This window comes from Microcebus murinus, chromosome 1 (genome assembly GCF_040939455.1).
Source record: "Microcebus murinus isolate Inina chromosome 1, M.murinus_Inina_mat1.0, whole genome shotgun sequence".
In the NCBI taxonomy this organism is placed as follows: Eukaryota; Metazoa; Chordata; class Mammalia; order Primates; family Cheirogaleidae; genus Microcebus; species Microcebus murinus.
In genome coordinates this window covers 154,229,987-154,243,631 of record NC_134104.1, presented here as the reverse complement: position 1 = coordinate 154,243,631, position 13,645 = coordinate 154,229,987, and the positions used below count along the sequence as shown (strand labels likewise).

General features: G+C 57.0%; 1 protein-coding gene across 1 annotated transcript; it reads left to right on the top strand.

Moving 5' to 3' along the window:
- The first annotated feature begins 1,630 nt into the window (after positions 1-1,630).
- Positions 1,631-12,406, top strand: NCKIPSD (NCK interacting protein with SH3 domain). The gene is made up of 13 exons (XM_012771204.2): positions 1,631-1,905; positions 4,454-4,563; positions 4,766-4,970; positions 5,398-5,488; positions 5,745-6,235; positions 7,313-7,483; positions 7,655-7,741; positions 7,829-7,967; positions 8,084-8,164; positions 8,349-8,477; positions 8,569-8,661; positions 8,800-8,972; positions 11,523-12,406. Exons 1-13 carry the CDS (start codon positions 1,735-1,737, stop codon positions 11,724-11,726), a joined length of 2,145 nt encoding a protein of 714 aa, XP_012626658.2. The 5' UTR covers positions 1,631-1,734; the 3' UTR covers positions 11,727-12,406.
- Positions 12,407-13,645: the final 1,239 nt, after the last annotated feature.

The following is a 13,645-nucleotide window of genomic DNA, read 5'->3' as shown; positions in this document are numbered from 1 at the left end:
ACTCCTGCCTGGCCCTGGGCCTCACAATTATAGTTATCCTTCACGGAGTCCCAGTCGGTACATCCCGAGAGCTACTCCTGCTGTGTGCCAGGAGGTCTTTCTGGAAGGAAGAGGATCTAAGAGAGGTCTTGAACTGCAGAGCCAGACCTGGTGCAGAGAAGGCAGGGTCTGGATGTCAGATTGTAGCAGCTTTACCCCTCATCTGAACATCCTAGTACCTACCTCCTCCCCAAGGCCCACTATGGTCTATGTACTCTGCCTAAAAACATAGGTCAACTACATACACTGGTCTAGTTGTGCCCATAACCGTGCTTCCTGGGCTCAGGCTTCCTGAGGAGAATGTGTGGCTGGACCAGCCCCAGGGCCATCCTCTCCCCAAGAGCCTCTTCACTGGGTTCCACAGGCACTCATACTACAAGGATTTCAAAACCTGGAGGTCTGGGCTGACTGGAAAGTTGGGTGAGTCAAACATGCACTTAATGCCACTTGGTAACTTACTCCCTACCCTCTGCCAGCCCTCCTGTAGGCTCTCAGAAGGGGACATCAAAAATAATCTAGAGTTTAAAGTCCTATAAAGACAATAAAGCAGAGCAAGATGATAGCGACTGATAGGGGTGGGAGTTTACAACCTTATGTTGTGAGAGAGCTAGGGGAAAACTGTCCCAGATAAAGGGAACAGAATATGCAAAGACCCAGAGGAAAACAGAAAAGCCAAGGCTAAAGGGAGAAGTGGTGGGGGTGGAGGGTGGGGAGCAAATATGGGAGGACTCTAGACAAGGAATAGCCCGGCCTGGTTTAATGGTTTCCTTCTTTTTTTTTTTTTTTGAGACAGAGTCTCACTTTGTTGTCCAGGCTAGAGTGAGTGCCATGGCATCAGCCTAGCTCACAGCAACCTCATACTCCTGGATTCAAGCAATCTTCCTGCCTCAGCCTCCCAAGTAGCTGGGACTACAGGCATGTGCCACCATGCCCGGCTAATTTTTTTTTCCTCTATATATTAGTTGGCCAATTAATTTCTTTCTATTTATAGTAGAGATGGGGTCTCGCTCTTGCTCAGGTTGGTTTCGAGCTCCTGACCTCGAGCAATCCACCCGCCTCGGCCTCCCAGAGTGCTAGGATTACAAGCTGAGCCACCGCGCCTGGCCTACTGGTTTCGTTCTTACTGCACCATCCTCCTCCCCCATCACACACACATTTGCTCCACACTGGCACAGTACGGGGCAGGGACTTAATGAAGAGGTGTCATGAAGCCTAGACACGCCAAGGAGACCTGGCCTCTGCTGAAGCTGCCAACTGTTGGGTAAGCGGGATCCAACAATGAGACCGGCCTCCCGGGTCGCTGTCCTTATTGTTAGTAGGCCGGGACCCATTCCCGGGGGCGGCGGGGGCGCACCGGCTACGACCGCGGCGCGCCCTCCCCGGGAGGTAGGACAGGCCACAGCTCTCAAACTTGAGCGGGGAAAGCCGAGGCTGGGGTAAGGAGCCCAGAGTCGCAGAGCTCAGGGCCAGAGGGACCGGCTGGCTCTGCAGCCCGCCCCGCCGTGTCTGTCGGGGCCGCAGGGGTGCGCGGCGCCAATGCCCGGGCCGACACACTCCGGGGCGGGGCTTCGGCGGGCGTGCGCGCGCACGCGTGGTGTGTCACTGGGCGGGGCGAGCGCTGCGCGGAGTTCCCGGCCTGGCGTTCTGGCTCCGCAGCCCCCTGCCGCCTACCCTGCACCGGCCCGGCCCGGCCCCATGTACCGCGCGCTGTACGCGTTCCGCTCGGCGGAGCCCAACGCGCTGGCGTTCGCCGCGGGCGAGACCTTCCTGGTGCTGGAGCGCAGCAGCGCGCATTGGTGGCTGGCGGCGCGGGCGCGCAGTGGTGAGACCGGCTACGTGCCGCCCGCCTACCTGCGCCGCCTGCAGGTGAGTGTGTCCCTCTCGGCCCGGCCTCCGCGGCCCTGAAGCTGGACTGGCAGAACCAGCCTGAGGACCCCAGACTCCCTGGCCCGGAGGCCGGGACCTCTAGCAGACAGGGAGTTTGAGAACCTCACCGTGAAACCCTAGGCCCATGGGAACTGAGACTGCAAGAGCCAGCATCCCGCACGAAAGACTATGCCCTTGACAGCCTACCCAGATCTACCAAAACACTAACTCTGGAACTAGGACTCCTTGGACACCAGACCGTTCAGTATTAAAACCTCCATCTGAATAGAATTTAAGAGCACCCTGAGGCTCCAGCACCAAATTCTGGCCAGTCACCCAAATCCTTGAGACCCCTTAACATGCCTTCCCTAGATTCCTAGTATTCCACATTCTTGCCTCTCCCTCAGGCCCCCAGTTGGAGCCACCACCTCTACCACTGAGACCCGGGCCACCTTGGACACCACCTGTTTCCCCAAACATCCTCCGGGTCCTCAACCCCCTACTTGGACCCTGCATCCCCTAGGTGATACCCCCATCCCCTATGTGACACCCAAGCCCTGGGACCTTAGTGTCATTCATTGTCCTGTACTCATCCACCCTCTAAGCTCTTCCCAAGACTCCCCCAACCCTATATGAACCAAGGACCCCAGCCCCTGCTGACACTCCCTGGCACTGCTCCCTCTACTTCCCAGGCCTCAGGTCCTGACTTCTCAGATTTACTTCCTCTTACTTCCTTTGAAAGTGGAGGAGCTACATCCCTCCTTGTCCTGAGCCTGTAGTGGGGGCTGCTTCCATTGTGAGGAATGAGTCTTTCTCATGGCTTCCCCTGGTCTGACCATGGCCCCATTTCCTTCTAGAGGCGGCTCTAGTCCCGGTTCCTGTTTCCTTGAGAGGAGCCCTGCCACAGGGGCTGGGTCGCTGTGTTTCCAGCTGGTTTATTCTGACCACTGCAGGAAGGAGGGCCCAGAGCCGCCTGGCCTGTGCATGACACCCCCACCCCATCCTAGTCCCCAGCTTTTAGAAACATCCTGTTCCAGCCCGGTTCAGGACAGAAATAACAGGATAAATTTGGACATGTCATCTGGTCTTAGCAAAGGGAATGGGCCCTAGCCCTAGGGGCTTCCACATAGACTGTCAGTCTGGTCATTTGTAGGAGTGCCCGGGGTAAGAGTGGGGGGTCCTGGACACCAGGGCTGCTGGGCCTGGAGTGACGTGTCAGACCCAGCCTCTTTGGGAATGGGGTCTCATTGAAGGCCTGGGGGAAATCCCGTCTCTTCCCTTGCTAAGCATAGGTCACAGGCCTGAGTCCCCTGCCCCAGCCAGGACCAGTAGGGCAGGGTGTTTGGGGAGGCCAGAGACGCTGCATCTTCTGTGTCACTGTCTCTCAGTTTCATTCTGTGTACCTCTCTTGGTTTCCCTGACTGCGTATCTCTGTCTGTGTCATTCTGACTCTCCACCTGTGTGTGTTTTCTTTCTTCTTCCAACTCTCTCCCACTCTCTGTCTCTAGCTTTCAGTTTCTTTCTACGTTGTCTTCCTCTGCCTGCCTCCCCATTCTTCTCTGAGCTCCTCTCTCCATGTCTTTTTTACTCTGTGTGTGTGTCTGTGTGTCTGTGTGTGGTTCTCTGTCTGTCTTCCTCTCTGTTTCTGTCTCCCTGCACTCTGGCATACCCCATACCACTCGGAGGAGTTTGTTGACCTCTGCGCCCACCTCTCTGTCCGTCTCAAACTCACTCTGGAGTGAGTTCACCTCAGCTCCGAGGCTCCTGTGTCACCTGATGGACCATGTGTACCAGGGGAGGTGGGGGTGGCTGGTCCCACAGCTGCTACCCCACACCCCCACCCCATGCCAGACAGGCAGGTAGACTGGACCCTGGGTTGCTGGGCATGGCACCAGAGCCTGGAGCAGGGGCCAGGCCCCTCTCTCATGTCTACTCATAAAACACAGAACTGCTTCCCAGGGCAGGTCTGGGAGCTTACTGGGATACCTTGAGGGCATGCGGGCTGCCAGCAGGGATGGGGAGGAGAGGTCCCTTTGGCCCGTTTTTGGCTCCCAGGGTCTGCAGAGGACAGGGCTGTTCTGGAGTATGACCTTGGTTTTGTGAAGGATCAGCAAGATCCAGAGTGATTTATTAAGGATTCCAGACACTGGAGGCATCCTGCTTGGCATGTCAACCTGGGCTTTGAGCCAAGACTAGGGATAGACTAGGTGCGTGCTTCTGGCCACAAGCCGGGGGTCCCTGGGCTTTGTTTTTATTCCCTGGCTTTCAGAAACATCTTAGCCAAGAGCCTCTCTGTGGGGCAAAATCCCAAGTGGGGTCTCAATGTGTAATGTGGCAGCATGGGGGCCACCCTGTGCCTTAGCTCCCTGAGTGCCACAGCTTGAGAACTCCATTCCGTATTCTAGTTCCACTTTCTGTGCTCGTGTCTAGCATTCCAGTCTTCAGCTGTAGTGGTCCTGCGCTCTGGGTTCCATTTGGGGTGGGCTAGATCTGGGCTGAGCACCTCCACTTAGCCCCCGGTCTAACTCTGCCCTGTCCCCCTCTCCAGGGCCTGGAGCAGGATGTCCTGCAGGCCATTGACCGGGCCATCGAGGCTGTGCACAACACAGCTATGCAGGATGGTGGCAAATACAGCCTGGAACAGCGCGGAGTTCTCCAGTGAGTGTGGTGGGAGGTGGAGTGACACCTCCCAGTGAGCATGGTGGAGTGGGTCCTTCAGTGAGTGCTAGAGATGTGGGGAGGGCATGGGCGAGATGGGGAGCTGAGGGGTCTGAGCTGTGGGATCCCAGCATCCCACAAGGAGCATGTGAGGACTTTGGGAGCTGTGAAGTGCACCCCCCAGTAGTTCCCTGTCCATCAGGAAGTTGATCCACCAGCGGAAAGAGACCCTGTCTCGCAGAGGCCCCTCAGCTTCCAGTGCTGCAGCAATGACCCCATCCACCAGTGACCACCATTTGGATGCTGCTGCCGCCAGGCAGCCCAATGGAGTGTGTCGAGCTGGGTTCGAGCGGCAGCACAGCTTGCCCAGCTCTGAGCATCTTGGTGCAGATGGAGGCTTCTACCAGGTACGTGGTGGGGCATCCTGGAGAAAGGAGATGGGTAGGGCTTAAAGGCTTCATCCAGGCCAGGCATGGGGACTCACACCTATAGTCCTAGCACTTTGGGAAACTGAGGCAAGAGGATTCCGTGAGCCCAGGAGTTTGAGACCATTCTGAACAACATAGCGAGACCCTGTCTCTACAAAAAAATAGAAAAATTAGCTGGGTGTGTTGGTGCACAATTGTATTCCCAGCTACTTGGGAGGCTGAGGCAAGATCACTTGAGCCCAGGAGTCTGAGGTTGCAGTGACTATGATGTCTCTACTGCACTCTAGCCTAGGCGACAGAGCGAGACCCTGTCTCAAAAAAAAAGCTTCATCCAGAGGTTCAAGGAGTCCATATGGGGTCGCAGCCTATCCTCCCAGATCCCCAGATCCTACTTCTGTCTTTCCAGATCCCACCACAGCCTCGCCGGGCAGCGCCTGCCACACCTCCCCCGCCTGTGAAACACAGAGACCGAGAGGCCCTGGTGGCCTCGGGGAGTGGTAAGAAGGCAGGGTTGAGGGAATTGAGGTAGGGGTGCCCTGTGATTGGAATGGTTACCCTGCCCATATCAGGGGAATGGGGGCTCTAGGCTTGGGGAGAAGACAGGGCCCCCATGTTGGGGCAATTGTGGGGGTGCTCTGGGCATAGAGAGGAGACAGAGTGTAGCAGAGGAACTGGCCCCTGTACTGGGGGACAGGGGCCCTGGGCTGGGAGGGGTAGGGGCTGCCCCAGCACAGCATCCACTCTTTCTCACAGGCGGCCGCAACAGCATGCCTTCCAGGGGGAGCTCCGTGTCCAGCGGCTCCTCAGTCAGCAGCACCTCCCTGGACACGCTCTATACCCACTCCAGCCCGTCTGAGCTGGGCTCCAGCTGCTCACCCACACCCCCTCCTGTGCCCCGCCGGAGCACCCACACCACTGTGTCCCAAGCCCAGCCCCCTCCTTCCAAGGAACCAGACCCTGAACCCCCTGCAGAAGAAGTGGCAGTTGGCACAACCTCAGCCTCTGATGATTTAGAGGCCCTGGATGCACTGAGCCTGGGGACCACAGAGGAAAAGGCAGTGGCTGAGACAGCTGTGCCAAGGACCATTGGGGCAGAGCTGATGGAGCTTGTGCGGCGAAACACCGGCCTGAGCCATGAATTATGCCGTGTGGCCATTGGTGTCGTGGTGGGTCACATCCAGGCCTCCGTGCCAGCCACCGCACCTATCATGGAGCAGGTCCTCCTCTCGCTGGTGGAGGGCAAGGTGAGGTGGGCAGCACAGCCAGGAGCCTCCCTACCTTCAGGCCATCCTGCTAACCCCACCCTGTTCCCACCCCTCACACATTTGTCCAGTTTGTACATGATAGGTATTTGTCAATCCCTGAGCTTTCATTGTGCTGGGTGTTGGGGACATTTGAGCTGATCCCTGCAGGAGGAAGGGAGGAATAGCGTTCCAGGCAGAGGTGCAGCCTGGACAAGGACAGTGAAGCAGGGCTGAGCTTCGCTCCTGGGGTGAAGCAGAGCAAGGCCGGCATGGCTGGAAAAACAGGGAGAGAGGGCAGGTGCTGTGGGAGGAGGTGGGACCTGCGGCAAGTAATGGATGAGACCACATGTGGGTGGCCAAGAGTTCCGCCTGGCTGCAGAGGAGGAGCAGACACACAGCATGGGTGAGGGCAGTACCCTGCTGGCCTTGGCACTGGAGAAGCATGGGTGCGTGGAGAGCTATGATGGAGGCCTAAAGGCTGACCTGGACAGAAGGGAGTGAGGTGTGTAGGCATTATGGGATGGGTGGGGTCCTTTGCCGAGGTTGGGGCAGTGCTGGTCAGGAGGAGGATTGGGTGGCAGCGAGCCTATGTACGTGATGGGGGCCAGATTGGCCAAAGGTCCCTCCCTGGGGCTCCATGGTCCTTCTTATAATTCTGGTTGGCTGTGGAGGATGACAGTGGGTTAATGGGCTTGTCTGTGCTGGGCATGGAAGCCAGTGCCTGGTCAGCAGGGTTTGAAGAAAATGTGGGAGGTGGGTAGATGACAGGCCTGCTGCCACTTTGTGTGGAATGGGAGGGTAAGGTCTCAGAATCACATTCAGGTAGTGACAGAGTTCATGGCCCTCTTCATGGGACAGTTTATGCAGATCTAAGATGATAAGAAAGTTGTTAGAAAAGCCCCCACAGACGTGTGGCATGCAGAATCTTGGCCCAGGAGGTTGTTAAGACTGGGGTTGAGCCCCCTGCCCAGTGTGGACCACATAGGGCTTGAGTGGGACTCTCCCTCCAGGCTTGGGGACTTCCTGGAGATGGTGAGGGGAGGGAGTGTGCTGAACCATGCCTCGCCTCTCCCCTAGGACCTGAGCACAGCCCTGCCCTCAGGGCAGGTCTGCCATGACCAGCAGAGGCTGGAGGTGATCTTCGCAGACCTGGCTCGGCACAAGGATGACGCCCAGCAGCGCAGCTGGGCCCTATATGAGGACGAGGGCGTCATCCGCTGCTACCTGGAGGAGCTGCTGCATATTCTGGTGCGGGGTGGGGGCCCATATGCATCCCCCAATGTGTGCAACAGCGACCCTCACCCTACGCCTTCCCCCCTCGATGCTTAGGAGTCTCCTCTGCGCACGTGCACTCGGCTCTCCCGTGCGGCCGCAGAGCTCGGCTCACATGGGTGACTCTCACACTTCTTCCTCCCACAGACTGATGCAGACCCTGAAGTTTGCAAGAAAATGTGCAAGAGAAATGAGTTCGAGTCTGTCCTGGCCTTGGTGGCCTATTACCAAATGGTGTGTGCAAGACAGAGGGGAGGGGGCACAGAGGGACGGGGTAGGGGTGGGGATTCCAGGCACTGAGCACCCAGGGTACCCTGCCAGGAGCACCGAGCATCACTGCGGCTGCTGCTCCTCAAGTGCTTTGGTGCCATGTGCAGCCTGGATGCAGCCATCATCTCCACACTCGTGTCATCTGTGCTGCCAGTAGAGCTGGCACGGGACATGCAGACGGACACACAGGGTGAGGCCGGGGGGAGCCGGGTGGTGGAGATTCCTGCCATCTGGAGGGGGTGCCTGCCATCTGCTGGGGTTTCCTGCCATCTTCAGGGACTTTGACTGCCTGCCTTGTCCCCCCAGACCACCAGAAACTCTGTTACTCTGCCCTTGTCCTGGCCATGGTCTTCTCCATGGGGGAGGCAGTGCCGTATGCACACTACGGTAAGAATGCATATCATGGCCCAGCAGACCACAGGTCCTGGAGCCAGGGCCTGTGGCCTGGGGACCTGCTGACTACACAGCCTGGCAGGGATAGGGTGTCCGCAAGGCTCACAGAAAGCCAAGAAGGCCAGTGATGTTGGGGGGAGGGGACAAGGCTACACACTTCTGTGTGCCCCTCTCCCAGAACACCTGGGCACACCCTTCGCCCAGTTCTTGCTGAGCGTCGTTGAGGATGGGCTGCCCTTGGACACCACGGAGCAGCTGCCAGACCTCTGCGTGAACCTGCTTCTGGCTCTCAACCTGCACCTGCCAGGTGGGGTGGGGCCCGGCTGGGAGGTGGCTGACCAAACGGGAGGGGGGCTGTCCAGGCTCAGCACCTTGTCTACACCCATGTCCTTCCTCAGCCCCTGATCAGAATGTCATTATGGCCGCCCTGAGCAAACATACCAATGTCAAGATCTTCTCTGAGAAGCTGCTGTTGCTCCTGAACAGAGGGGGTAAGGGCACAGGAATCTGCGCGGGTACCACTGCGATGCCCTGTGACCCCATGACCCCCTGCAGTGGCTCCTGCAGCCCCCTGGGTGACTCTGGGACCCCTGCAAAGACCCCCCTGACCCGTGACCCCTGCCTCCTAGATGACCCTGTGCGCATCTTCAAACATGAGCCACAGCCACCACACTCTGTCCTCAAGTTCCTGCAGGACGTGTTCGGCAGCGCCACCACAGCTGCCATCTTCTACCACACAGACATGATGGCACTCATTGACATCACTGTGCGGCACATCGCAGACCTGTCCCCTGGAGACAAGGTGCCTGGAGGTGGCTGCAGCAGGGCTGGTCGCTATGTGGAAGCTGAAACAAAATCAGGTTGACATGATAATGAGTGGAGATGAGGGGACAGGGCCACTGCTGGAGCCAGTAGTGTCAAAGGCCATTCAGAAACCATGGCAGGTGTGCCAGGAGCCGAAGGAGCGGCCGTGAGGTGATGCGGAGGCGGGTGTTGGAGAAAGCTGGAGCAGAGGAAGTGTGCAAGATGAGGAGAGGGGGTGGAGTTCGTAGGAAGCCTTGGAGGCTGCAGCAGGAGGTTGCGATCCCTTAGAGGAGGGACAGTGCTGTGATGAGCGTCCCAGGTGGAACTGAGACTGGAAGCAGAGTGGGAGCTGGCCAGCAAGGAAGCAAGCTCAGAGGGCCAGGCGGCATGGGTGAAAAGAGGCCATTCTTGGAGTGTGCTGGAAGTGGGTCTGGCAGGGCTTGCTGCTGGATTTATCTTGAGCAACAAGGTGGATGAAGTCCTGATCATTGACAGCCAGAAGAACTTCTTGAGGGAAAGATAGAGATGTGTTTTGAATGTGTCGAGGTTGAGGCGATACCTGCTAGTCAGGTACCGGGCGCAGCAGGGAGGCAGTGGGGGCGAGTGGGCACTAGAGATGCCCCAGAGCTGCGTACGTGGAGGAGGAAGGAGATGAGCCGTCCCCACACTGTTAGGAGCCAGCATAAGACAAGGGCTGAGAACTGGCCGCTGGATTTGCCACATGGAGATCAGTGGTGATTGACAGGTGGTTATCTGTGGGGTGGAGGGAAGAGAGTCTGAATGGTGCGAAAATTTGAAATTACTGGAGAGTGGAAATGAGGGAGGAGTTGGAAGCAGTAAATGGAGACAATGCTCATGAATTTTCCAGGAACAGGAGCAGAAAAATGGGGGGTTGCTGGAGCAGGACGATGGGTCAGGGAGAGTGTTTTAAAGGCGGGAGATGCTGGTGCTCGTGCTGAGCCAGCGGGAATGGTCTAGGAAGCACAGAGAAGTGGATGGAGTGTTAGGGACAGCAGCCACTGCAGGAGTCTAGTACGAGAGGCCACAGTGGAGGGTCCAGCCCACATGGACGGGAGTGGGCAGTTCATTCAGGTGGGAAGAGGTGGGATGTGGGTACTGAGCAGGGCAGACAGGTTTCTGAAAGATTGCTTCTGTTTTCCCCATGAAGCACCAGCCAAGCTGACCAGGCAGCTTAGCCTTGGCAGAGAGGAGGTGGGCAATGGCGCTGTAAGGGAGAGCGGACGCAGCAGAGAGCAGCCATGGGAGTCCCTGCTGCGGGTCCATCTGAGGGAAGTTCAGACCTGTAGGCGGCTCCATGCTTGTCTGCTGCCTAGACACTGGCCTGTGATGGCCAGGGCTGGGACTTAGCAGGGTGATGCTGCCTAAAGGTGGTTTGGGTATTGATTCCTCTAGTTACAGGTAAAGAGAGAAATGAGAGACAAAAAGTGCTGGGATCAGGTCAGTGGGTCGCGGGCCTCAGTGAGGATGAGGAAGAGGTCGGCTGTTTAGTCACACGGGCTGTTGGGACAGCTTCAGCCAGAGGTGCTGAAAGTAAGGGTTGGGGGAGGGGTGTTGGGAGTGAATTCAGGACACGTGGAAGGTGACACGGCCAGGTGTTGGGGATGACTTGGATGTGAAGTGTGAGGGAGAGAGGAATCAGAGGACACCCGCGCTTCAGGCCTGTGCTTTTGGATTGACAGTGGCGTTCTTCACAGAGATAAAGAGCGAGAGAGGCCGGGTGCAGTGGCTCACGCCTGTAATCCTAGCACTCTGGGAGGCCGAGGAGGGTGGATTGCTCGAGGTCAGGAGTTTGAAACAAGCCTGAGCAAGAGCGAGACCCCGTCTCTACTATAAAGAAATTAATTGGCCAACTAATATATATAGAAAAAAATTAGCCGGGCATGGTGGCGCATACCTGTAGTCCCAGCTACTCGGGAGGCTGAGGCAGGAGGATTGCTTGAGCCCAGGAGTTTGAGGTTGCTGTGAGCTAGGCTGATGCCACGGCACTCACTCTAGCCTGGGCAACAAAGCGAGACTCTGTCTCAAAAAAAAAAAAAAAAGCGAGAGCCTTCAGCTTCAGGAGGGTGGTACACGTGCGTGTGACAGTGCAGATATGCAGGTTTGAGACATGCAGGCAACGACAGGCAGTTGGACAGTCTCCCTTGGAGCTCACAGGAGAGGCCTAGCCAGAGGGAGCGTGGGTCACTATTTGAAGCTGTGGGTATGAACAGGATCTTTCAGGTTGAGAGAGGAGAGGGTGAGAAGCAGAGGGCCTCTGACGGACAGATGGACAGGCCTGCCCTGGGCAGGCCACATCTGGGGACTGTCTGTGGCTGGGATAATCCATTCATGCACTGGTTTATTCACCAACTATTGAAGACTAGTTCTGTGCCAGGTACATTCCGGGTGCTGAGGTTGCAGCTCTGATGTCTAAGCGGCATGAGCTGATCCACAGCCCTGGGGTCCATGGGCAGTAGTGGCCTGTCCCTGTCTGGTGGCAGTTGCAGTACCTCCCTGGGGTCCCTGAGCTAGCCTGCTCTTCCCACAGCTGCGCATGGAATACCTCTCCCTGATGCATGCCGTGGTCCGCTCCACGCCCTACCTACAGCACCGCCACCGGCTGCCCGACCTGCAGGCCACACTGCGACGCATCCTGGCTGAGGAGGAGGCTTCGCCCCAGTGCCAGATGGACCGCATGATTGTTCGAGAGATGTGCAAGGAATTCCCTGTGCTAGGGGAGGCCCCCAGCTAGCACTTTCCTTTCCTCCCTTCCCTGCAGCCCCAGTCAGGGTGCAGGGGACTTGGGGCTTGGCCCTAAGAACGTTTTGCACTGACAGTGAGGGGGTAAGGTGGAAGAAGGGACCTGAGCAGGGCCCCCCACCTGAAGTAGACCTTAGGTAAGGGGCCAAGTGTAGGATTGGGGACCACAGTCTGGGAGCTGTCCTGGGGCAGGGGGATATGCAAGATGAAGCCCCTCTATCCCCATATAGGCTGCCTCTTCAGCATGCCCCCTTCCCCCACACCCACGTGCACACTTAGAGTACTGCTGCTGCTGCTCCAGGCTGGGCCGCAGTCCCCATCCCCACCCCACCTGGTTTGTGTCCTGGGCCTGAGCAAGCCATGTCCTTGGGGTGAGGGAGGCGTCTCCCACCAGCTCTGTTCTTGCCTTAGCTTTGCAGTGAGTGCTGCTCATGTGCTCCCCCTGCCCCCACGGGCTCACTCCCACCCCAGAGGCCTTGGCCAAGCTGCTGCTTTGAAAGCGGGATCTTGGAGACAGGCCATCCATCCTGGAGCCTCACAGAACAGGATGATGGCGCTGAAAAAGCCAACGATGGAATCTATTTTCTCTGTAAAAATGTAGACTGAAAAGCCATGTGTATTTTCCTATGTGCTGCAGCTCTCCTTTGGAAATAAATCACGGACGTCTGGAAACAGGCTTCCCCGAATGATCCTGGGGGTGCTGGGAGAGGTTGGGCAGGGGTGCTGAGGTCTCAGGACCCCATCGCTGTGGCTTGCACTGACCTCTCCAGCCTGAGGAGGTGATGGGCCCTGACAGGCCTTGCCTTCAAGGTCCTTTGAGCCCTGTTTCAGCCTCTTTTCTCTGAGCCCCCACTTCTCTGGGCCCCAGCCCCCCACTGTACACTTGCAGGGGTCTGTACCTCCAAGCTTACATCTTGCTCTTTGTTTTATTTTATTTTATTTTATTTTTTTGAGACAGAGTCTCACTTTGTTGCCCAGGCTAGAGTGAGTGCCGTGCCCTCAGCCTAGCTCACAGCAACCTCAATCTCCTGGGCTCAAGCGATCCTACTGCCTCAGCCTCCCGAGTAGCTGGGACTACAGGCATGCGCCACCATGCCCGGCTAACTTTATATATATATATTAGTTGGCCAATTAATTTCTTTCTATTTTTATGGTAGAGACAGGGTCTCGCTCTTGCTCAGGCTAGTTTTGAACTCCTGACCTTGAGCAATCTGTCCGCCTCGGCCTCCCAGAGTGCTAGGATTACAAGCATGAGCCACCGCGCCCAGCTGCAAAAAGAATATCTCAACAAGTGTGGGGCTGGGTTTACACTACTGTGTTAGAGGAGTTAAGGACCAAAGTTTGGCAGAAACTTCATTCTGCTTATGGGTTCCAAAGTTAGCAAAGAGGCTCTCACTATAAGTGGGGGAGGAGAGTCAGGAACCCCCCACATGCAGACACCAGTCAGAAGTAGTTTTGTTTTTATTTTGAGACTGGGGTCTTGCTGTGTTGCCCAGGCTTGTCTTGAACTCCTGGGTTCAAGCAATCCTGCCACAGCCTCCCACGTAACTAGGAATATAGGCACATGCCACTGCACCCAGCTCGAGTGGTTTTCATCATTTCCCATCATTTTTTGCCCCAAATTCCTCTTCCATCAGGTGATTCCACACATGATTGACACTGTGATTTCTGGTTATGACTTTTTGGGACATCAATGGGATGCTGAAGGCGGGGGCTGATAGTCTCCCAACGAGAATCTAATGCAGCAAGCAGCACAGGGAGGCCAGGGCTAGGAGTGGGGGCCCCGGGAAAGGCTCTCAGGAAGCTGAGGTGGGCACATGTGATGGGAAGTTGGTGGAGTGAGGCACGGGGTCTGGTGGGGACACCTCTGTTGTGGAGCCTGTCAGAGGCTGAGCACACAGGCTCCCTGCA